This window comes from Oncorhynchus kisutch, linkage group LG1 (genome assembly GCF_002021735.2).
Source record: "Oncorhynchus kisutch isolate 150728-3 linkage group LG1, Okis_V2, whole genome shotgun sequence".
NCBI lineage: Eukaryota > Metazoa > Chordata > Actinopteri > Salmoniformes > Salmonidae > Oncorhynchus > Oncorhynchus kisutch.
In genome coordinates this window covers 12,728,224-12,751,470 of record NC_034174.2, presented here as the reverse complement: position 1 = coordinate 12,751,470, position 23,247 = coordinate 12,728,224, and the positions used below count along the sequence as shown (strand labels likewise).

Genomic DNA, 23,247 nt, shown 5'->3' with positions numbered 1-23,247 from the left:
GTTGCATCACTCTACTTCATTCCTCTTGCAACGCTGTCCTGATATTGGTGCCAGACAATTTTCTGATCTTAGCAGAACCACTTCAACTTAAAAGCTTGCTAGCCCCAAATCGATAGCTCTCTTTCAGTCATATTTCATCTGCCATATATCAGTTTGCCACAGCAAAAAACTAAAGCTTATGCATCTATGAAATAAATAAAGAACCAGGTTACGGCTGTGATAATTGTGGTAAACTGTGGTAATTGAGCGCCACATGCACCAAAATTGGACAGGCAAATCGAAAGCTTAGGACTATAAGGTTCTATCTGCAAAAACTGTTGCGGCTGGCTTCTGGGTTAAGTGGGCATTGTGTCAAGAAGCAGTGCGGCTTGGTTGAGCTGTGTTTCGCAGGACGTATGGCTCTCAACCTTCGCCTCTCCCGAGTCCGTACAGGAGTTGCAGCAATGAGACAAGATTGTAACTACCAATTGGATACCACGAAATTGGGGAGAAAAAAGGGTAAAAGTAAATAAATAGATGATTCTGAGATAATTGGCTTTGAAGTTTTGAACCCTCATTGGTTTGAATGGTTTTAGCCATTTCTATCGTGTTTTATTTTGACCTTAACATGAAATGGTGTATAATATAGGTAGAGAACATTGAACAGAACAATGCTATGTCAATAACTACATTTTGACAAATATCCAGATAGAACCTTTTAGCCCCAAGTTCTCTAAATATTGCCACAGGTTGGCTGATGCGGTTGGGCTGTGGGTCAGCCCAGGAGCGAGAGAGGGAGTGATATAGTATATCTCTCTCAGGCTGAGGTATGGTGGCCCACACACACACACACACTTGGTATTGCCTCTCTTTCCTAGCAAAGCCTCTCATCTGATTGCAGAGTCGGAGCACGCCCACACACTCCCAAGGCTGGCTCGCTGCCTTCAGAGAAATCCTTTCAGACTAGGAGCAGCAGCACAGCAAGGTCGTGTCCCTCTACCAGGGTGCCACAGAAAGGAGTTAGTGATTCTGGGTCGGCTCTGACCCTGTTAACCTCTGCATGCTCGGGTTTGGCACCAGGCCACATCTCCCTTCATCGTCGATAAAAACATGAACTTCATCCATAGTCAATCTTCATCCATTTTTTCACATGAGAACATCTCCCCCTATATGTGCCTTGGGAAATGTAGGATGTTTAAGTTGATGAACATTCCCAATTCGTCTGTCCTTACTCTGCCATCTCAAAATCATCTGTCCTGAAGTTGCCAACTCAAAACCTGCAAGCTGGAACACATGGATAAAAAAACAGGATGTTGTAAACATTTTACAAACTGTTCATTAGAGACACGTGAGACCATTTTGGATCTCATATGACATAAGTTTGGTGAATTAAAACCCTAACTTATTGTGGTAATATCACATTGTTATGGCAAAGGACTCAGCCATTGTGTCTGTGTTGCTATGCTGCTTGCTGTGTGTTGCTATGCTGCATGCTGTTCTCCCCTGTATTAATTAGACAGAGGCATCAAACCCCAGGAAAGGGAGCTGGGACCCGTTCTACCTTCCTACTCCTCTCCACATTAATCAATATCAGCTGTGCGTTTCACTCATTCACAGATAAAAGACTAGTCTACCAGTCACTCACACGCTCGCTCTCTCTTTGATCACTGTGAGCACACAGAGCCCTCCCAGGACATTGATTATTCTTCACTCATACCCCATGTGGTCTGCTTAGCACCTTGAAGACAGGTGCAAAGCCTTCGCCAGCACCACCAGAGGCACCTGGAGAATTCCTGAAAACGTTGCACGTTGAGAGGGGATTGCAAAGCCAAAGAAGTTTATGACTTTCTGCTACGTCAACAAACTTCCACACAGCCTTAGAAAAACAACACCCCATCATATTTCTGGCAAACAGAGCTGTGCAGGCAAGGTATTTAACTCAGACTGTCACTCACATAAATCCTTCACAGCCTTTTCACATGGCAAAGCTCTTCATCAGATCTTCATCTTATCTGGATTTTTCTCCGCACTTTTAGCTATTTTAGCATTTTGTTCACCCCAAGCAACGAGCAAAATTATCATTCATTTGGTTCTCTCAGGCACCTGAACTAGTTGGATGTGTCTATTTTTCCATATGTATTGATTAGTCCTGTACAATACTCATACAAAGTGGATATTTTCTTTATTTAACTAGGCAAGTCAGTTAAGAACAAATTCTTATTTACAATGACAGTTTACCAGGAAACAGTGGGTTAACTGCCTTGTTCAGGGGCAGAACAATAGATTTTTACCTTGTCAGCTCAGGGATTCGAACCAGCAACTTTTCAGTTACTGGCCCAACGCTCAAAACACTAGGCTACCTGCCACCCCAATTAGGCATGAACGTGCCTCACAATGGGAAAATATAAACAACTAAAGACACATTCTCATTTTTAGAGACGGGTTAGTGCTACTGTAGCTAGCAAAATGTGTAGAATCGATTCCTAACTAACTGTAAGCAATTTTAGGTAGCTAGCTAATCCTCTTGCTAAACGTGAGGTGAAACAATTGACCTATTTACTGCAAATCTCTTTGCTAGCAAACGGGACAATGTCTCCAAAACTGCTGGGTGTCTATAGCAATGTTTACTTTTTGACATTCTTGATGTCTCCACTTTCCAAACACATTGTAATTTTTTAGATGAAAAAGACAGGGCAGGCTTCCAACTGTCTTGTCATGACATCCATATGAGACTAAGGCTTCAGCCACAGGGAGCAATGCAGATGTCAAGAAGTGTCAAAGAATAACATTCTGGCACACATGATTTACACACTCACAATAACATGCCTGTTGAGTTTGTATCACTATTCCAGAGCAGCTATGCCAGAATTTATGCGGTAAATGTGTAAATGGAATGCAGACTGTTCCATTGACCAGTCTGGTGCACATTCAACAAATCTGATCAAACAAAGTGGATATTTGTCAAATCCATCATGATTTAAGTATTGTAACAGGCCCACAATGTTTTTTTTTGCTGCATAACATTTAGAAGTTGTCCCTTTTCAGGTTTAGAGGAAGTTACTGCTAAATGCTAACTCCCGTTTGTATACATAAATTGTTGGTGGTAGTCAAAGTATTTTTTAACTGTAGGGCAGTTGATTGGTGATGATGACATTAACGTATGTTGGGGTTCACAACCATACAAATTTTATATGCTGATTTTTACCTCATCATAGTGTGAAATACACATATAAACAATAGCCTAAATGCAGGCTAATTTTGTTGGGGGGCAATGAGGAGAATAGGGATCTTTCCCCATTGGCCCTTTCCCTCACACGTTTCCATGGCAATTCCATTGTTTTGGTCAGTCCGATTGACCTCTTTACTCCATCTACGCCTCAAGACCAATCTATCTCAGTGTGTAACGCCCATGCATGGAGGAGTTGATGAGTCAATGAGCTGATGAGTCAAGGTTGATGTCCCAGTTCCCCAACCCTTCCTCCTCCAGGTCCTTCTAGTGAATGAAGTCATCAAGCAAGTTTAGTTCAACATTAAAAGACAATGTGACTGAGACTGACACAAAGCCTGTCCTTCAGTTTGCAATTTATATATCTCCAATCCCTACTCAGATCGTTCATCTTATTGCTGACTTGTCATAGTGGAAATTACAAACTTTAGAAGCCTTTTAAACCTTGAATGCACTACTATTTGCATGTATTGCATGTATGACTTGCCTAGTTAAATAAAAATAAATAAATAAAGATACCTAAGGCATGTCTGCTTACTGACCTCACACAGTTGCTGATTTTTGAATTACTGGCTTGGGTGAGGAGAGATGTCCTTTAATCCACTTGTAGTTAGTTTCCAGTTGGATGCCTTGCTACACTCCCAGAAACAGCAGTGCTAGCCTAATGACTTAAAACCCAAACAGTACCGAATAGAAAACAAAAGGGAAGGAAATTCTTCTGTTCGTGCAGCCTTTGACAGTTTTGTAGTATATTGCGAGAATTTGATTGCTGTTCCATGTAGCAGTGTGATTAAACAAACACACATTTACAATGTATTCTGTTTGTTGGCTTCTACTGAAAGCCAATTAGAACATGAATATGAATTATGCTCGCTTCATGAATTTTAAGGATGTACATTTGCTACATGTGAATTGAATGTATGTGAATGCCTATTATATGATACAGTATGTTGTGTTCCTTCATACACTGTATTTATGTCAGTAACGGCATTTTATAATTGAGTGACTGTCCAAACCCAAGACAAAAAAAACATGACTTGAGGGGATTTTCACAAAATGTAATCCATACAATTGTCCTTTGGAGGAAGGACTGTTTACATATATTTGACATATAAAGCATACTTGAGTAATAATTCATCAAAGTTGGCATATTTATGACATTTTGGCCTTACCCAGGCCTCTTAAGACTCATTATATATGAACATATGACAACAGAAATCACAATAGGAATAATTTGATTTTAAACCCGTAGGGAATAACGAGACTATGTTAGCATTTTGCTGTTAAATCGCATTTCAGACCATTATCATACCACCAACCTTATGTCACATACAGTTGGATTCTTAGAACACCTAGAGAGAAGGTATTGAGCTCCAAGTCAAGATTGAATGCCTGGGGTGAATTTGTGACGATCAAACAATCTTCAGGACACTAAGACAGAACACACCAGGACACATCTGGATAGCATATGGCATTAATCCTGGAAGTAGAGATGCTTAACCCCACAGACCTGCTTACTACCCTGTTCTGTTGCCATCTCCTGGTGGGAGGACAGGCAAACGGTCTACTCAGCCAAAACACAAGGCCCAAATAATACCTCATCTTCATAATTTTTAATCTAGCTCATGTTGTACCTATAGCTTTCGATGGTGTACAAAATGTTGTCATGTATCATAAGCCAAGGGCCACATCATTCTATGATAAGGACAGAGGGTTTTCCTGGTTCAGTCACATGGTCAGGAAAACAGCTGTTTCTACCTGTGAAACGTAACCATTTTCTAAAGGTAGTTGAGATCAGTAGAGATGCAATGTGGGCCTGTAACCGAAAGTTTGAATCCCTGAAAGGTTTGAATCAATGAGCTGACAAGGTAAAAAAATCTGTCATTCTGCCCCTGAACAAGGCAGTTATCTCACTGTTCCCCTGTAGACCGTAATTGTAAATAAGAATTTGTTCTTAACTGACTTGCCTAGTTAAATAAAGGTAGATTTAAAAAAAAAATGGTTAGAAAAGGAAAGGAGAATTGTCTTACTTGTACATTTCTTCAGCCCGGACCCTTTCTTCAAAGCATGTCGGCTCAACTTGCAGGCGAAGTTGTTCTCCCAGAACTCAGCAAACCAGATATTCCTCCTGTTGTTCTCCAGTGTGCGGCTGATGAAGTAACGATCAAACCCTGGAAGAGATCGATCACATCCTTGTCATCATCAGTGCACTCACTCTGGCAACAGTGTCCTTGCCAATACAGTTATTGACATGTGGTGGAATGTAATGGAGCATTGGGGTAACACTTTTAACTATGTTTTTGACAGGGTGGGTATTTCTTTAACAATGAGTGTATTGATAATGGCTGATTGTGTTATAGACCAGAGTTGTGGCTTGGCTGGCAGACTGAGTAGATCATGACAGAGGTCTGGAAAAGGGGACTGATGCTAGCACAGGACAGTAAATGCTTTATATTTTACAACAGTTTATCGGGCTTGGAAGTGTCCTGTGTTAAAATGAACAAGATCTGGTGAGACTTGTTAACAGAGATATCTCTATGGCGGTATTTACACAAGAAACCCAATTTTGACATTTTGCCCAATTATTAGCAAAAGTTCTGATTGGTCAAAAACCAAAATTAGTGAAGAAAAGATCACAATTGGGATGCCTATGTACGCTGCCAACTGCTGGCACAATAACGCACTGCTGATCCATGTCAGCGTCTCGTCTGTAAAATAAACATAATGCTAAATCCAATATTCTGTAATCTACAACAATTTAATTTATCTCAGTCCCATTATCCTTGTACATTTAGGGAAAGCTACAAAAGATCTACCAATCAATCAATCAAAGCCAATCTAAAAGTTCATAGCAGCAACCTAAAATCTTTCTTTGTTCACCTTACATCCCCCCAACAATTAATTAATTAATGAATTAATCAAGCAAGCAATCATTCAGTCAATCAACCAAATCAATCTGCCAATCTAAAGGTTTTCCCCAGCAACCTTAAAGATGTCTCTGTTCCCCCTCACCTCTGATGGACTGGCGTTTGGGCAGGATGGTGACTGCTCCCTCTGCCATCTCCTCCTGGTGTAACACTGGAGAGATCTTTGAGCCCCAGCTGTCTGAGCCCACCCAGATGAAATGGCCAGTCTGGTTGGCCTTCTTGGCTGCTTGGAGTAGCCGCCTGGTACAAGTGGATAAACACATTTAGCTACCAGTAATACATGTGATATTATGGTAACACTTTCTATGAACCAACTGTTAGGGCTGTACTGCGTTAAGAACTACACAAACAACAATGCCTTATATAGTACACTGCGTTCATGATTCAACTTGAATTCACTCATTCTTACATCTGTCCTATCCATAGTGAAGGTGAAAAGGTGAAAACTCATTTGGATCCCATTGTATTTGTCTGGCTGGTCTGATTAATACAGAATGTGATGTGTATGTATGGTCTGGTGTATTGTGTGCCCAGAGAAATCATCATCATTTTTTTTACCAGAAAATGTTAACAATAGAACTATAGCAAATACTTTCTCCAGGTTTTTTGTTTTTCACCTGAGTTTTCTAAAGCAGGTTTATGGCAACATTAGTAATCTAAAGCTTATTGCACAGTGGCTGGTAACATTAACTTACGTAAGGACAACGAAAGGCTAAACGATTAAGATCATTTCCAAGTTTATCCTGTTGTCACTAAGATAATGTGTGGAAGCATGTTAACATGAGTTATCGTTGGAGAATCTAAAAGGGGGAATTATGACAGCGCTCGACCAAGGCATAATGCATAATTTAAATGTCAAGCTTTTTATTTCTGCCGATTGACTCTTCTCCCTTTGATTGATAATATTTCATGCAGCGTATTTCTTATAATGAACATTTGTATGATTTTAGTATATTTCATATTCAACTTGTCAATGCTACGATGATAATACCCTTACCTGATATCATCCTCATTGGCGAAAATAATGACCACCCTTGCATTTGGGTTTTCTCTTAGTCTGCGAATGACCTTATCAAACTCTCCCTGTTTCGGCTCCCGGGGAATCTTGACCGACTGAGAGATGCACACACCTCCTACAACAGAGAGAAAGAAAACACAAAGCAGTTGAGTGGCAGGTTAAGTGCTGGATTGGAAGGTTTTCACTTCTCACAGAAGCTCAACTTGAGCTATCAGTACACTCTTAGAAAAGAAGGTGCTATGTAGAACCTAAAAGGGTTCTTCGGCTGTCCCCATTGAAGAACCCTTTGAAGAACCCTGTTGGGTTCTATTTAGGACCATTTCCACAGAGGGTTCTACCTGGAACCAAAAATGGTTCTACCTGGAACCAAATATGTTTATCCTATGGGGACAGCCAAATATTTTTTTTTTCTAAGAGTGTAGATCACCAGTAAGTGCAGAACTCTCAACAACATTGTTCTCTCTGAGGTTTGTGACTGTATGAATCCTTCGGCTTCACTAAATCCACCTGCTGTGAAAACATTTGCATCTGACGCTCAGTTACTGCCCAGTGGGGGGCAGAGAGGAAATCTGACACATAGGACTTCACTTGATCCATGTTCATTTTGAAGATACCCTTACCAAGGACATCTTTAATCAACACACTTAAACCACAGGGATGAGAACAGCTTCAAATAATGAAATATGGAAATTAGAGACCCACTATACCAAAGCAGAAATACACACAAGGTGATGATGAAAGCAATGACAGACGTCACATATTAAAACAATATTTGCAAGTAGTAAATGTTATGGTAATTAGATAGCGGTAGGACAATAGAGTTAGAATCGGCGGCGTGTATTCATGGATGCCAAGGGAAGCCATGCTTCTCCGAAAATTTGACCAATAAAAGATGTTCCGTCAATTCGCAAGTGGCTGAATCTCACCGGAAAAATTATACGATCGCCCCTCTGTCTCAGTATGTGTAACCCATGTATTTGGTGCTGTCTGGAACAAAAGAGTGTGAGATGTTTCCACCGCAACATTTCATTGATTGATGTCAGCAATCATTTGGCCTCCCTTGATAAAACAATTCTAAAATAATTAGCCAATCAGCATTAAGCTGCGCTCAAGTGTGGGATTGTCCTGGCGCAGCAAAACACCCCCCAAGGGAGGCCAGCTTGGATTTGGCTTCACAACAACCAAATCATCTCCTAAGCAAAACTTCACCATTGTCAGAAAAATGTGTCTAGATATCGACCCTTTCCTAAACCATGGCTGGAGATGGGTATTAGGACTTGCGGTTTTGACTTAATTCTCTCTACAGGCCAAGGATTCTGACGTCGATTCTGATCTAACCATAAATTCATATGTTGCGCCACTGGCCTGAGGTGATAGAAGTTCAATATGTAGCCTGGATGTAGCCTAGTAGGCTCACGCTAGGTAGCTAAGTTAGCTGGTTCATTGTTGCCCATGCGAGGATGTCAGGCTAGCAAGTATTTTAGCTAGGTAGCCTAGGAAAACTCAAACTAAAAGCGTACAGAGCTATAGACAGTTTTGCCAACATAGAAGAGAATGGGACGGCATTGGTGTTCAACTATTCTACAAGTGTGTGCGCATGCACGCATACACACAGAGACAGATAGAAATCAGCACCATGGACAACCACAAGATATTTAGCATCATTGATTCGACTAAATTGTTTTTGGCATCTTACATTTTTTGTACTGTGTATTAAACCAAGCATATATAGCCTTGTTGATTTGATTATGTTTAAATGTATATGTTGAAATGGTGCTGGAATAGCAGAGGCAGTGCTCCTGTTGTCTTTTTGCTGGCTTGGGGTAACTCTCTGTGGTTCTAAATCAGTAGTTGTTTAGTAAACCGTCGAAAACATTAACTGACCATGCTGTAGGTGATATAACTGTTTGTGACTTGCAATATTTGCTTTGTGAACCTCACCGGACAGATGTTGTTCTCCGGTTTTGTGATGAAACAAACATATGCATAGTTGAATTTATTCCGCCACCATGAGACTGTTGTCTGTTTGTTGTCATAGCCTTATTGTATATCATGGTGGCATAAGAACAAATGGGTTATAGAACAAACAATGCAATTATCACAACATGGGTTGTAATATGACTTTTTTACTGGCTTGGCTTCCCCAATGATTTTACTCACGCACCGCTACTAGCTACCAAACGCCCTAACAAGAGAAGCTATTTGGACATAAATGATGGACATTATCGAACAAAACAAATATTTATTGTGGAACTGTGATTCCTGGAGTGCATTCTGATGAAGATCATCAAAGGTAAGTGAATATTTATAATGCTCTTTATGACTAATGTTGACTACCCAATATAGAGGATATCTTTTTGGCTGCTTTGTTGTCTGAATGCTGTACTCAGATTATTGCACGGTTTGCTGTTTCCGTAAAGTGTTTTTGAAATCTGACACAGCGGTTGCCTTAAGGAGAAGTATATCTCTAATTCCATGTATAACACTTTTATTTTCATCAACATTTATAATGAGTATTTATGTAAATAGATGTGGCTCTCTGCACAATCACCGCATGTTTTAGAACTACTGTGAGGAAAAAGGAGGGAGGTTTGCGTCCATGTATTGATTATAGAGGTCTAAACGCCATCACAGTGGGGTATAGTTACCCTCTACCTCTCATCGCTACGGCGGTGGAATCCTTCCACGGAGCGCAGTTCTTCACAAAACTGGATCTCAGGAGGGCGTATAGTCTGGTGCGTATTCGGAAGGGAGACGAGTGGAAAACCGCATTTAGTACCACATCAGGCCACTATGAGTACCTCGTCATGCCGTATGGGTTAAAGAATGCTCCAGACGTTTTTCAATCTTTTGTAGACAAGATTCTCAGGGACCTGTGCGGGCAGGGAGTGGTTGTTTATATCGATGACATTCTGATCTACTCGGCCACTCACACCGCGCATGTGTCTCTGGTACGCAAGGTGCTTGGTAGACTGCTGGAGCATGACCTATCAGTCAAGGCTGAGAAATGTGTGTTCTCTAAACGAGCTGTCTCTTTTCTGGGTTATCGCATTTCCACCTCGGGGGTGGTGATGGAGGGCGACCGCATTAGGGCCGTGCGTAATTGGCCGACTCCTACCACGGTAAAGGAGGTGCAGCGGTTTTGGGGTTTTGCCAACTACTACCGGAGGTTTATCCGGGGTTTTGGCCAGATAGCGGCTCCCATTACCTCACTGCTGAAGGGGGGCCCGGTGCGGTTGCAGTGGTCAGCAGAGGCGGACTGAGCATTCAACAAGTTGAATGCGCTGTTCACTGATGCACCCGTGTTGGCACATCCGGACCCCTCTCTAGCATTCATAGTGGAGGTGGACGCATCCGAGGCTGGGGTGGGTGCCGTGCTATCACAGAGCTTGGGTACGCCACCAAAACTCAGCCCCTGCGCTTTCTTCTCAAGGAAGCTCAGCCCAGCGGAGCGTAACTCTGATGTGGGGGACCGGGAGTTGCTAGCGGTGGTTAGAGCTCTGAATGTGTGGAGACACTGGCTTGAGGGGGCTAAGAACCCCTTTCTCATCTGGACCGACCACCAGAATCTGGAGTATATTCGGGCAGCTAGGAGACTTTACCCACGTCAGGCAAGGTGGGCCATATTCTTCACCCGGTTCCGGTTTACTTTGTCTTATAGACCGGGCTCCCAGAACGTAAAGGCTGACGCACTGTCCCACCTTTACGACACGGAGGATGGGTCCACCGAACAAACTCCCATCCTTCCCGCCTCAAAGCTGGTAGCACCAGTGGTATGGGAGGTGGACTCGGACATCGAGCGGGCGTTACGGGCGGAACCCGCGCCTCCTCAGTGTCCGGTGGGGCGATGGTACGTGCCGCTTGGTGTTCGGGACAAACTGATTCGGTGGGCTCACGTCCTACCCTCCTCGGGTCACCCTGGGGTGACGAGGACAGTGGGGAGCCTTCAGGGGAGGTATTGGTGGCCTACTTTGGCTAAGGACATTAAGGGTTATGTCTCCTCCTGTTCGGTGTGCGCCCAGAGTAAGGCTCCTAGGCACCTTCCTAGAGGGAAGTTACAACCCCTCCCCATTCCACAGCGGCCATGGTCACATCTATCCGTAGATTTCCTGACCGATCTTCCGCCATCTCAGGGGAACACCACGGTTCTAGTGATTGTGGATCTGTTCTCTTAAATCTGCCGTCTCCTCCCGTTGCCCGGTATCCCTACAGCCCTACAGACTGTGGAGGCGTTATTCACCCATGTCTTTCGGCACTACGGGGTGCCGGAGGACATCGTTTCTGATCGGGGCCCCCAATTCACATCCCGGGTATGGAGGGCTTTCATGGAACGTTTGGGGGTCTCTGTCAGCCTGACCTCCGGTTATCACCCCGAGAGTAATGGGCAGGTGGAGAGAGTGAACCAGGAGGTGGGTAGGTTTCTGCGGTCGTATTGCCAGGATCGGCCAGGGGAGTGGGCACGATACATTCCCTGGGCTGAAATGGCCCAGAACTCACTACGCCACTCCTCTACTAACGTGTCCCCTTTTCAGTGTGTGTTGGGGTACCAGCCGGTCCTGGCACCATGGCATCCGAGCCAGACCAAGGCTCCTGCGGTGGAGGAATGGGTACAGCGCTCCAAGGAGACCTGGAGGGCCGTCCAGGAATCTCTACAACAAGCAAGTGGACGGCAGAAGAGGAGTGCTGACTGCCACCGCAGTGATTGTACCAGGGGACAGGGTCTGGCTCTCGACCCGAAACCTATCCCTTCGCTTGCCCTGCTGGAAGCTTGGTCCGCAGTGTGTAGGGCCTTTTAAAGTCCTGAGGAGAATAAACGAGGTATGTTATCGATTACAACTCCCTTCCTATTATCATATTAACCCCTCGTTTCATGTGTCTCTCCTCAGGCCGGTGGTAGCTGGTCCCCTGCAGGACAGTGAGGTGCCGGAGGCCCCCCCCCCCCTCTGGACATCGAGAGGTCCCCGGCGTATACGATCCGGGACATTCTGGATTCAAGACGCCGGGTGAGGGGCATGCAGTACCTCGTGGACTGGGAGGGGTACGGTCCGGAGGAGAGGTGCTGGGTACGGGTGGGGGACATCTTGGATCCATCCATGTTGAGGGATTTCCATCGCCTCCATCCGGATCGCCCTGCACCTCGTCCTCCGGGTCGACCTCGAGGCCGGTGTCGGCGCGCTGCGGGAGCCGCGCGTCAGGGGGGGGTGGTACTGTCACGAGTCCGACCGAGGGTGGTTTCCCTTCCCGGGCGGGTGGCGCTCGGCGGTCGTCGTCACCGGCCTATTAGCTGCCACTGATTGTCTTTCCTCCCCTCCTTGTATGTTTATTGGTAGCACATGTTGGTGAATGATTGGTTTGTCTTTATTAGACAGCCGGCCCACCTGGTTGTTGTGCGGGATTCATGATTGTAACCTTCGGCTCTAATGTAGAGGAACGTGTTTGTTCCTGGTCGTGAAATTTCAGTTGTACCTTTCTCATTCCCCGTGTTTGGGGACGTTATTATTGTGAGCACCCTGTGGTGCGTTAGTGCATTAAAAGAGCACAGCCTTGCACTCTATGTCTCCTGCGTCTGACTCCACACCCACGACACCCGGAGCATTACAATTAGTCAGTATGTGTTACACCTGTGCTGGATCCAGTTGTTGTTAATAGTCAACTTTCAGTGGATGAGTGTCTTTCAGAACCCCTCCTATAATCCCACCTGTTTTGTTTGATTGTTGTCAGTAACTCTTTGTTCCTCCTTCTGTTTAAGCGACATTATTTGGATTTCTTGCTGGGGAACGTAACAGTTACGCTAACTGACTGACATTATAATGAAACGTAAAAGATCTCCTAAACCTGTGTTAATCTCAGACCTTATTTCTGGTGTTTACCCCAAAACCCTATTCTTTCCCCATTTATTTTCCCCATAGGAATGGCTGAACGAACCAGAAGTAACTCATTTACGTTATTTAGGACTCAAAGATGGTGAGATCTATTAATCACAGGGGAATTTCCTCACCAAGAAAATGGGAATTAGAATAGAATTGAAAATAGAATATCATTCATGTCAAAATAGGTTGTGCACCGAGCAACCTACTGTTCAGATATTCCATTACACAGAATCATTCTCATTCCCACTGAAATGCACTGCTGTGAGCAACTGCTTATGTTTTCATTCCATTTTCAGGACTCCAGAATTGCTTTGTGTATAATGTCACCCTTTTTTCCAGCACATAATGATCTACAGTTCTAATTGCATACAGTGAAACTACTGTTTCTTATTCTCAAAATGTTTGTTGTCAGCAGCTGAAGTAAACAGTGAAAAGAAATGGGCTTAAATGAGGGCAAAGAAAGAATTCAGAAAGAATTCACATGTTTGTGTAACAGCCTGAATTTAAAATGGATGAACTTTACATTTTGTGGCCTACACACAATACCCCATAATGTCCCCATAAAGTGGAATTGTGTTTTTACAAATTAATTAAAACTGAAAAACTGAAATGTCTTGAGTCAATAAGTATTCAACCCATTGGTTATGGCAAGCCTAAATATGTTCAGGATTACAAATGTGTTTAACAAGTCACATAAATACGTTTCATGGACTCTGTGTGCAATAATAGTGTTTAACATGATTTTGGAATAACTACCTCAACTCTGTACCCCACACAGAACATACAATTATCTGTAAGGTTCCTCAGTTGAGCAGTGAATTTCAAACACTGATTCAACCACAAAGATCAGGGAGTTATTCCAGTGCCTCACAAGGAAGGGCACCTATTAGTAGATGGGTAAACATAAAACATTTGACACTTTAATATCCTTTGAGCATGGTGAAGTTATTAATTACACTTTGGATGGTGTATCAATACACCCAAGGATATTAACTAAGCTGCCTGCCATCCAGGACCTCTACACCAGGCGGTGTCAGAGGAAGGCCCTAAACATTGTCAAAGACCCCAGCCACCCCAGTCATAGACTGTTCTCTCTACTACCGCATGGCAAGCGTTAACGGAGTGCCAAGTCTAGGACAAAAAGGCTTCTCAACAGTTTTAACCCCCAAGCCATAAGACTCCTGAACAGGTAATCAAATGGCTACCTGGACTATTTGCATTGTGCGCCCCCCCAACCCCTCTTTTAGACTGCTGCTCTCTGTTTATCATATATGCCTAGTAACTTTAACTATACATTCATGTACATACTACCTAAATTGGCCCGGCCAACCAGCGCTCCCGCACATTGGATAACCGGGCTATCTGCATTGTGTTCCGCCACCGACCACCCGCCAACCAGTCTTTTATGCTACTCCTACTCTCTGTTCATCATATATGCATACTCACTTTAACCATATCTATATGTACATACTACCTCAATCAGCCTGACTAACCGGTGTCTGTATGTAGCCTCACTACTTTTATAGCCTCGCTACTGTATATAGCCTCGCTACTGTATATAGCCTCGCTACTGTATATAGCCTCGCTACTGTATATTATATAGCCTCGCTACTGTATATAGCCTCGCTACTGTATATAGCCTCGCTACTGTATATAGCCTCGCTACTGTATATAGCCTCTCTACTGTATATAGCCTCGCTACTGTATATAGCCCCTCTACTGTATATAGCCTCTCTACTGTATATAGCCTCTCTACTGTATATAGCCTCGCTACTGTATATAGCCTCGCTACTGTATACAGCCCCTCTACTGTATATAGCCTCTCTACTGTATATAGCCCCTCTACTGTATATAGCCCCTCTACTGTATATAGCCTCTCTACTGTATATAGCCTCTCTACTGTATATAGCCTCGCTACTGTATATAGCCTCGCTACTGTATATAGCCCCTCTACTGTATATAGCCTCTCTACTGTATATAGCCTCGCTACTGTATATAGCCCCTCTACTGTATATAGCCTCTCTACTGTATATAGCCTCTCTACTGTATATAGCCTCTCTACTGTATATAGCCTCGCTACTGTATATAGCCTCGCTACTGTATATAGCCTCGCTACTGTATATAGCCTCGCTACTGTATATAGCCTCTCTACTGTATATAGCCTCTCTACTGTTTTTTCACTCTGTTTTTACTGTTGTTTTATTTCTTTACTTACCTATTGTTCTACTAATGCCTTTTTTGCACTATTGGTTAGAGCCTGTAAGTAAGCATTTCACTGTAAGGTCTTCACCTGTTGTATTCGGCGCACGTGAAAAATAAACTTTGATTTGATTTGAACTCCATTGCTAGAGAGGAAGGCAACCAATCAGGGATTTCACTTTGAGGCAAATCAGTACTTTAATAAAACAGTTAGAGTTTAATGATTATAGAAAGAACTCTATAAACAAAGGGGCTGGAAGACAGGACCCCAACATCTGATAATGATGATGAGTATAAAATAAAATAGTTTTAAGGTCCAAGCAATGGTTTAATAGCTGTCATAGGAAACTGAGCATGGATCAACAACACTGTAGTTACTCCATAACACTAACCTAAATGACAGAGTGAAGAGAAGGAAGCCTGTAAAGAATAAATATATTCCAAAACATGCATCATGTTTGCGATAAGGCACAAAAGTAAATCTGCAAAAAAATTGGCAAAGAAATCAGCTTTATGTCCTGAATACAAAGCATTATGTTTGGGGCTGCATCATGTTATGGGTATGCTTGTCATCAGCAAGGACTACGTCATTTTTTGTTGATAAAAACAAACAGAATCGAGCTACGCACAGGCAAAATCCTAGAGGAAAACCTGCTTCAGTTTGCTTTCCAACAGACACTGGGAGACAAATGTACCTTTCAGCAGGACAATAACCTAAAACACAATGCCAAATATACAATTTTTTATTTGTATTTTTTTATTTCACCTTTATTTAACCAGGTAGGCTAGTTGAGAACAAGTTCTCATTTGCAACTGCGACCTGGCCAAGATAAAGCATAGCAGTGTGAACAGACAACACAGAGTTACACATGGAGTAAACAATTAACAAGTCAATAACACAGTAGAAAAAAAGGGGAGTCTATATACATTGTGTGCAAAAGGCATGAGGAGTTAGGCGAATAATTACAATTTTGCAGATTAACACTGGAGTGATAAATGATCAGATGGTCATGCACAGGTAAAGATATTGGTGTGCAAAAGAGCAGAAAAGTAAATAAATAAAAACAGTATGGGGATGAGGTAGGTAAAAATGGGTGGGCTATTTACCGATAGACTATGTACAGCTGCAGCGATCGGTTAGCTGCTCAGATAGCAGATGTTTGAAGTTGATGCGGGAGATAAAAGTCTCCAACTTCAGCGATTTTTGCAATTCGTTCCAGTCACAGGCAGCAGAGAACTGGAACGAAAGGCGGCCAAATGAGGTGTTGGCTTTAGGGATGATCAGTGAGATACACCTGCTAGAGCGCGTGCTACGGGTGGGTGTTGCCATCGTGACCAGTGAACTGAGATAAGGCAGAGCTTTACCTAGCATGGACTTGTAGATGACCTGGAGCCAGTGGGTCTGGCGACTAATGTGTAGCGAGGGCCAGCCGACTAGAGCATACAGGTCGCAGTGGTGGGTGGTATAAGGTGCTTTAGTGACAAAACGGATGGCACTGTGATAAACTGCATCCAGTTTGCTGAGTAGAGTGTTGGAAGCAATTTTGTAGATGACATCGCCGAAGTCAAGGATCGGTAGGATAGTCAGTTTTACTAGGGTAAGTTTGGCGGCGTGAGTGAAGGAGGGTTTGTTGCGGAATAGAAAGCCGACTCTAGATTTGATTTTCGATTGGAGATGTTTGATATGAGTCTGGAAGGAGAGTTTACAGTCTTGCCAGACACCTAGGTACTTATAGACGTCCACATATTCAAGGTCGGAACCATCCAGGGTGGTGATGCTGGTCAGGCGTGCGGGTGCAGGCAGCGAATGGTTGAAAAGCATTCATTTGGTTTTACTAGCGTTTAAGAGCAGTTGGAGGCCACGGAAGGAGTGTTGTATGGCATTGAAGCTCGTTTGGAGGTTAGATAGCACAGTGTCCAAGGACGGGCCGGAAGTATATAGAATGGTGTCGTCTGCGTAGAGGTGGATCAGGGAATCGCCCGCAGCAAGAGCAACATCATTGATATATACAGAGAAAAGAGTCGGCCCGAGGATTGAACCCTGTGGCACCCCCATAGAGACTGCCAGAGGACCGGACAGCATGCCCTCCGATTTGACACACTGAACTCTGTCTGCAAAGTAGTTGGTGAACCAGGCAAGGCAGTCATCCGAAAAACCGAGGCTACTGAGTCAGTCGATAAGAATATGGTGATTGACAGAGTCGAAAGACTTGGCAAGGTCGATGAAGACGGCTGCACAGTACTGTCTTTTATCGATGGCGGTTATGATATCGTTTAGTACCTTGAGCGTGGCTGAGGTGCACCCGTGACCGGCTCGGAAACCAGATTGCACAGCGGAGAAGGTACGGTGGGATTCGAGATGGTCAGTGATATGTTTGTTGACTTGGCTTTCGAAGACCTTAGATAGGCAGGGCAGGATGGATATAGGTCTGTAACAGTTTGGGTCCAGGGTGTCTCCCCCTTTGAAGAGGGGGATGACTGCGGCAGCTTTCCAATCCTTGGGGATCTCAGACGATATGAAAGAGAGGTTGAACAGGCTGGTAATAGGGGTTGCGACAATGGCGGCGGATAGTTTCAGAAATAGAGGGTACAGATTGTCAAGCCCAGCTGATTTGTACAGGTCCAGGTTTTGCAGCTCTTTCAGAACATCTGCTATCTGGATTTGGGTAAAGGAGAACCTGGAGAGGCTTGGGCGAGTAGCTGCGGGGGTGGGGCGGAGCTGTTGGCCGAGGTTGGAGTAGCCAGGCGGAAGGCATGGCCAGCCGTTGAGAAATGCTTGTTGAAGTTTTCGATAATCATGGATTTATCGGTGGTGACCGTGTTACCTAGCCTCAGTGCAGTGGGCAGCTGGGAGGAGGTGCTCTTGTTCTCCATGGACTTCACAGTGTCCCAGAACCTTTTGGAGTTGGAGCTACAGGATGCAAATTTCTACCTGAAGAAGCTGGCCTTAGCGTTCCTGACTGACTGCTAGTATTGGTTCCTGACTTCCCTGAACAGTTGCATATCGCGGGGACTATTCGATGCTATTGTAGTCCGCCACAGGATGTTTTTGTGCTGGTCGAGGGCAGTCAGGTCTGGAGTGAACCAAGGGCTATATCTGTGCTTAGTTCTGCATTTTTTGAACGGAGCATGCTTATCTAAAATGGTGAGGAAGTTACTTTTAAAGAATGACCAGGCATCCTCAACTGATGGGATGAGGTCAATGTCCTTCCAGGATACCCGGGCCAGGTCGATTAGAAAGGCCTGCTCACAGAAGTGTTTTAGGGAGCGTTTGACAGTGATGAGGGGTGGTCATTTGACTGCGGCTCCGTAGCGGATACAGGCAATGAGGCAGTGGTCGCTGAGATCCTGGTTGAAGACAGCGGAGGTGTATTTGGAGGGCCAGTTGGTCAGGATGACGTCTATGAGGGTGCCCTTGTTTACAGATTTAGGGTTGTACCTGGTAGGTTCCTTGATGATTTGTGTGAGATTGAGGGCATCTAGATTAGATTGTAGGACTGCCGGGGTGTTAGGCATATCCCAGTTTAGGTCACCTAACAGAACAAAATATGAAGCTAGATGGGGGGCGATCAATTCACAAATGGTGTCCAGGGCACAGCTGGGAGCTGAGGGGGGTCGGTAGCAGGCGGCAACAGTGAGAGACTTATTTCTGGAGAGAGTAATTTTCAAAATTAGTAGTTCGAACTGTTTGGGTATGGACCTGGAAAGTATGACATTACTTTGCAGGCTATCTCTGCAGTAGACTGCAACTCCTCCCCCTTTGGCAGTTCTATCTTGACGGAAAATGTTATAGTTGGGTATGGAAATCTCAGAATTTTTGGTGGCCTTCCTGAGCCAGGATTCAGACACGGCAAGGACATCAGGGTTAGCAGAGTGTGCTAAAGCAGTGAGTAAAACAAACTTAGGGAGGAGGCTTCTGATGTTGACATGCATGAAACCAAGGCTTTTTCGATCACAGAAGTCAACAAATGAGGGTGCCTGGGGACATGCAGGGCCTGGGTTTACCTCCACATCACCCGCGGAACAGAGGAGGAGTAGAATGAGGGTGCGGCTAAAGGCTATCAACACTGGTCGCCTAGAGCGTTGGGGACAGAGAATAAAAGGAGCAGATTTCTGGGCATGGTAGAATATATTCAGGGCATAATGCGCAGACAGGGGTATGGTGGGGTGCGGGTACAGCGGAGGAGCAATTGAGTTGCTTACCAGGATTACATTCAATGTTCCTTAGTGGCCTAGTTACAGTTTAGACTTAAATTGGCTTGAAAATCTATGGCAAGACTTGAAAATGGCTGTCGAGCAATGATCAACAACCAACTTGAAAGAGTTAGATTTTTTTTTAAATATTACATGCAAATATTGTACAATCCAGGAGTGCTAAGCTCTTAGAGACTTACCCCGAAAGACTGACCGCTGTAATTGCTGCCAAATGTGATTCTAACATGTATTGACTTAGGGGTATGAATACTTATGTAAATTAGATATTTCTGAATTGCATTTCCAAAAAATGTGAGAAAAAAAATGTGAGAAAAAATTCCAGAAACTTGTTTTCACTATGTCATTTAGGGGTATTGTTTGTAGATGGGTGAGACACTCTTTCATCCATTTTGAATTCAGTCTGTAACACAACCAAATGTGGAATAAGTCAAGGGGTAATACTTTCTGAAGCCGCTGTGTAATACACATAGAATATGATGTATTCTCTAAATAGCATTAAATATGAATAAAGATAATGAAAAGTTTCACATCAGCACTCCACTACCCATACATGAAACTGTGTACAGTGCCTTGAAAAAGTAATTGCCCCCTTTCTGATTTTCTCTATTTTTCCACATTTTTGATATTGCATCTCATCAGATCTTCAACCAAAACCTAATATTATATGAAGGGAACCTGAGTTTGCAAATAACAAAACAAATGGATACTTATTTTATTTAAATAACAAAGCTATGCAACACCCAATTCCCCTGTGTGAAAAAGTAATTGTCCCTTTACACTTAATGCTTAATGCTAAATTATAATTATTTTGCCTCCATTACTCTTCTACATTTGCACACACTATACATAGATTTTCATTTTTTTTCTCTTGTGTTATTGACTGCATGTTTGTTTATGTGTAACTCTGCGTTGTTGTTTTTGTCGCACTGCTTTATCTTGGCCAGGTCGCAGTTGTAAATGACAACTTCTTCTAAACTGGCCTACCTGGTCAAATAAAGGTGAAATAACAAAATTAAAATAAATAAAAAACACTCAATAACTGGTTGAGTGTAACCAAATGACAGAAACCAAATGCTGCCTGTAGTCGTTGATCAGTCTTGCATAAGGCCTGGCATAATTTTCTATATGAAATAAATGAAATAAGTATGTAATTTCTGTTATTTGTCCACTAAGGTTCCCTATATAAAAAATATGCAAAAGTAGAGAAAGTCAGAAAGGGGGCAGTACTTTTACACTACACTGTATACAGCTTAATGTATGTGTATTGGAGTGATCCCTGAAACAGTAGAGCAAATTAGAAAGGGTGCAAATACTTTTTCATAGCACTGTACCCCAACAAAACTGTCTCAGACTTCAATTTATTTTTGTGTACACGTATAGTCCTATGGTTGTGTTGAATGGTTGTGTTGAAGTGCAATGTGGCTTAAGGGTTCAAACTGACACAAAGCTATGTCTTTCTCATGCTGAATTCATGTTCATTAAATTTAAAAACACAATCATTGTTGCCCAGAAACCCAATTTGTTGTTGTACTGCTCCACTGAATTTCCTAATTGTAATTATTTCCGCTACTGTTTGGCCGTCATTCATGTCTTTGTGGGCATTTAGCCTGTCTAGCCATTGGGGGATTAAACATTCTAGAGTCCCATCTTTTGGGTGGGTGGGCAGGTACATTTAATCAAGTATTTTGTTATGGCCAGTGTCGTTTCAGTTTGGCCAATCATAGCATTGTCCACTTGCCCTCAGATCCTCAAAATAAGTTATACAGCTGCACCATTGATAGCATCTTGACTGGCTGCATCACTGCTTGGAATGGCAACTGCTTGGCATCTGACCACAAGGCGCTACAGTGGGTAATGAGTACGGCCCAGTACATCAATGGGGCTGAGCTCCCTGCCATCCAGGATCTCTATACCAGACCATGAAGGAGGAAGGCCCTAAAACTCCATCCACCCAAGTCAGACTGTTCTCTCTGCTACCGCTTCTACCCCCAAGCCATAAGACTACATAAGACTTCTTCTTGAGTCCCTTTAGAATCTGACCTTGCATCATGCCTTTGTGCCTTGGTGTCCCCTGAGCAAGGCAGTTAATGCCAACAACAATTGCTCCCCAGGAACCGATTACGTCAATTAGGGCATCCCCCCGCACTTCTCTGATGGGGTTAAATGCAGATGACACATTTCGGTTGAATGCATTCAGTTGTGCAACTGACTAGATATCCCCTTTCCCTTTCCCCTCAGGCAGGGTTTCGCTCACTCCACAAGTATTCATTGGAAACAGTGTGTGTTGTCATGACGTTGGCCTGGTTTATGACAGTCATAAATACCTCTTCCCCCCTTTTTCCTCTCTCTACCCTACTGATGTTACATTTGCAAAACCCTTGGTTAACATAGAGATTCTGGGAACATCAGTAGGTGGGGGGGAAATGAACTATATTCTGGTAATCCGAACAATTGAACATATGCGGTGGTACTTAATGAATATGATGTCAGTTCGGTTGTCATCTGAGACATTCTCATCAATGATAAGATGACATAAACTCTACAGTGGAAAGTCTACACATCAGAGTTATCGGATTCACATGGAATTGTTGTTCAATTTAAATGTTTGAATATGAAATTATTCGTGATGGGATGAAATGTGATTTTAGCTTTAAAATGTGAGATTTGGGTTTTCATAAGATAGGGCTCTGCTCAATCAGTGGCCCTCCAAACACGCCCTCCTCTCCCTTCCTATATAAGCCCTTGACAACAACATAACCTCCTGTTCTGAGGACGTGAGGACGACGGTCCGATGTCAGAATGGTTCAGATAATAACTACAGAACGAAACCAACATCAGCGTGAGCTTTGGTTGCGAATGGTATGAACTTTGAACTCTTATTCACTACTGAAGTGATACCTCCTAGCCGTTGAGTTAGCAACAGCCAATGCAAACGAGGGTTAGGAAGGAACAGACAGAGTATCCCATCTACCACAAAACGACGTTACTACAACGTATTCAATTTACCAGCAGAGACATTCTTCAAAGGACGAAGGACTCGGTTGGGCAACACGGCCTTCCATCTACGACCAACCTACCGAAGCGCAGCTCAGAGTCAATATTTATTGCATTTTCCTTTTCCAAATGGGCGGTAATTTAGAATGCATAGGATACTGTATTTACGATAGCACAGCTTTGCCCTTTGTTCCTCAGTCTTACCGCTCTTTCACTCAAACCCAGCCCCTTTTCTTTTGTGTAACCAGCTGTCATATCTGTTCCGCCCGCTAGGGACGTGTAATGGATTTCTTCCATTGACGGAGAGGCGGACCAAAGCGCAGCGTGGTTATTTTGATTCATGTTTTAATAAACCACTTCACATGAACAAACTAACAAAAACAAGAAACGTGAAAACCCAAAACAGCCCTATCTGGTGCAAAACACAGAGACAGGAACAATCACCCACAAACACAGTGAAACCCAGGCTACCTAAGTATGATTCTCAATCAGAGACAACTAATGACACCTGCCTCTGATTGAGAACCATACTAGGCTGAAACATAGAAATACCCAAATCATAGAAAAACAAACATAGACTGCCCACCCCAACTCCCGCCCTGACCATACTAAATAAAAAGGAAATAAAAGGAAATAAAAGGAAATAAAAAAAGGAAATAAAGGTCAGAACGTGACAGGACGTTTTCCTTTATGACGTAATTTGTAATCAAGTTATTTAATTATGTGTATGTGTAATTCTGTGTGATTAGTTAGGTATTTAGTAAATAAATAATTAAACCCAATTTTGTATTGCTGGTTCAACTTGTTAGCCAGGGTTTA

At 43.3% G+C, this 23,247-nt stretch overlaps 1 protein-coding gene across 1 annotated transcript in view; it reads right to left on the bottom strand.

The window, feature by feature from the left end:
• LOC109878670 (metabotropic glutamate receptor 4-like) overlaps window positions 1-23,247 on the bottom strand; it is a 287,551-nt gene that overhangs the window by 49,463 nt on the left and 214,841 nt on the right. The window contains exons 4-6 of the mRNA XM_020470908.2: window positions 7,130-7,265; window positions 6,218-6,372; window positions 5,236-5,376 (exon numbers count right to left, since the gene is read on the bottom strand). Of these exons, the coding sequence (XP_020326497.1) occupies window positions 5,236-5,376; window positions 6,218-6,372; window positions 7,130-7,265 (432 nt within the window). The remainder of the gene's footprint in view (window positions 1-5,235; window positions 5,377-6,217; window positions 6,373-7,129; window positions 7,266-23,247) is intronic.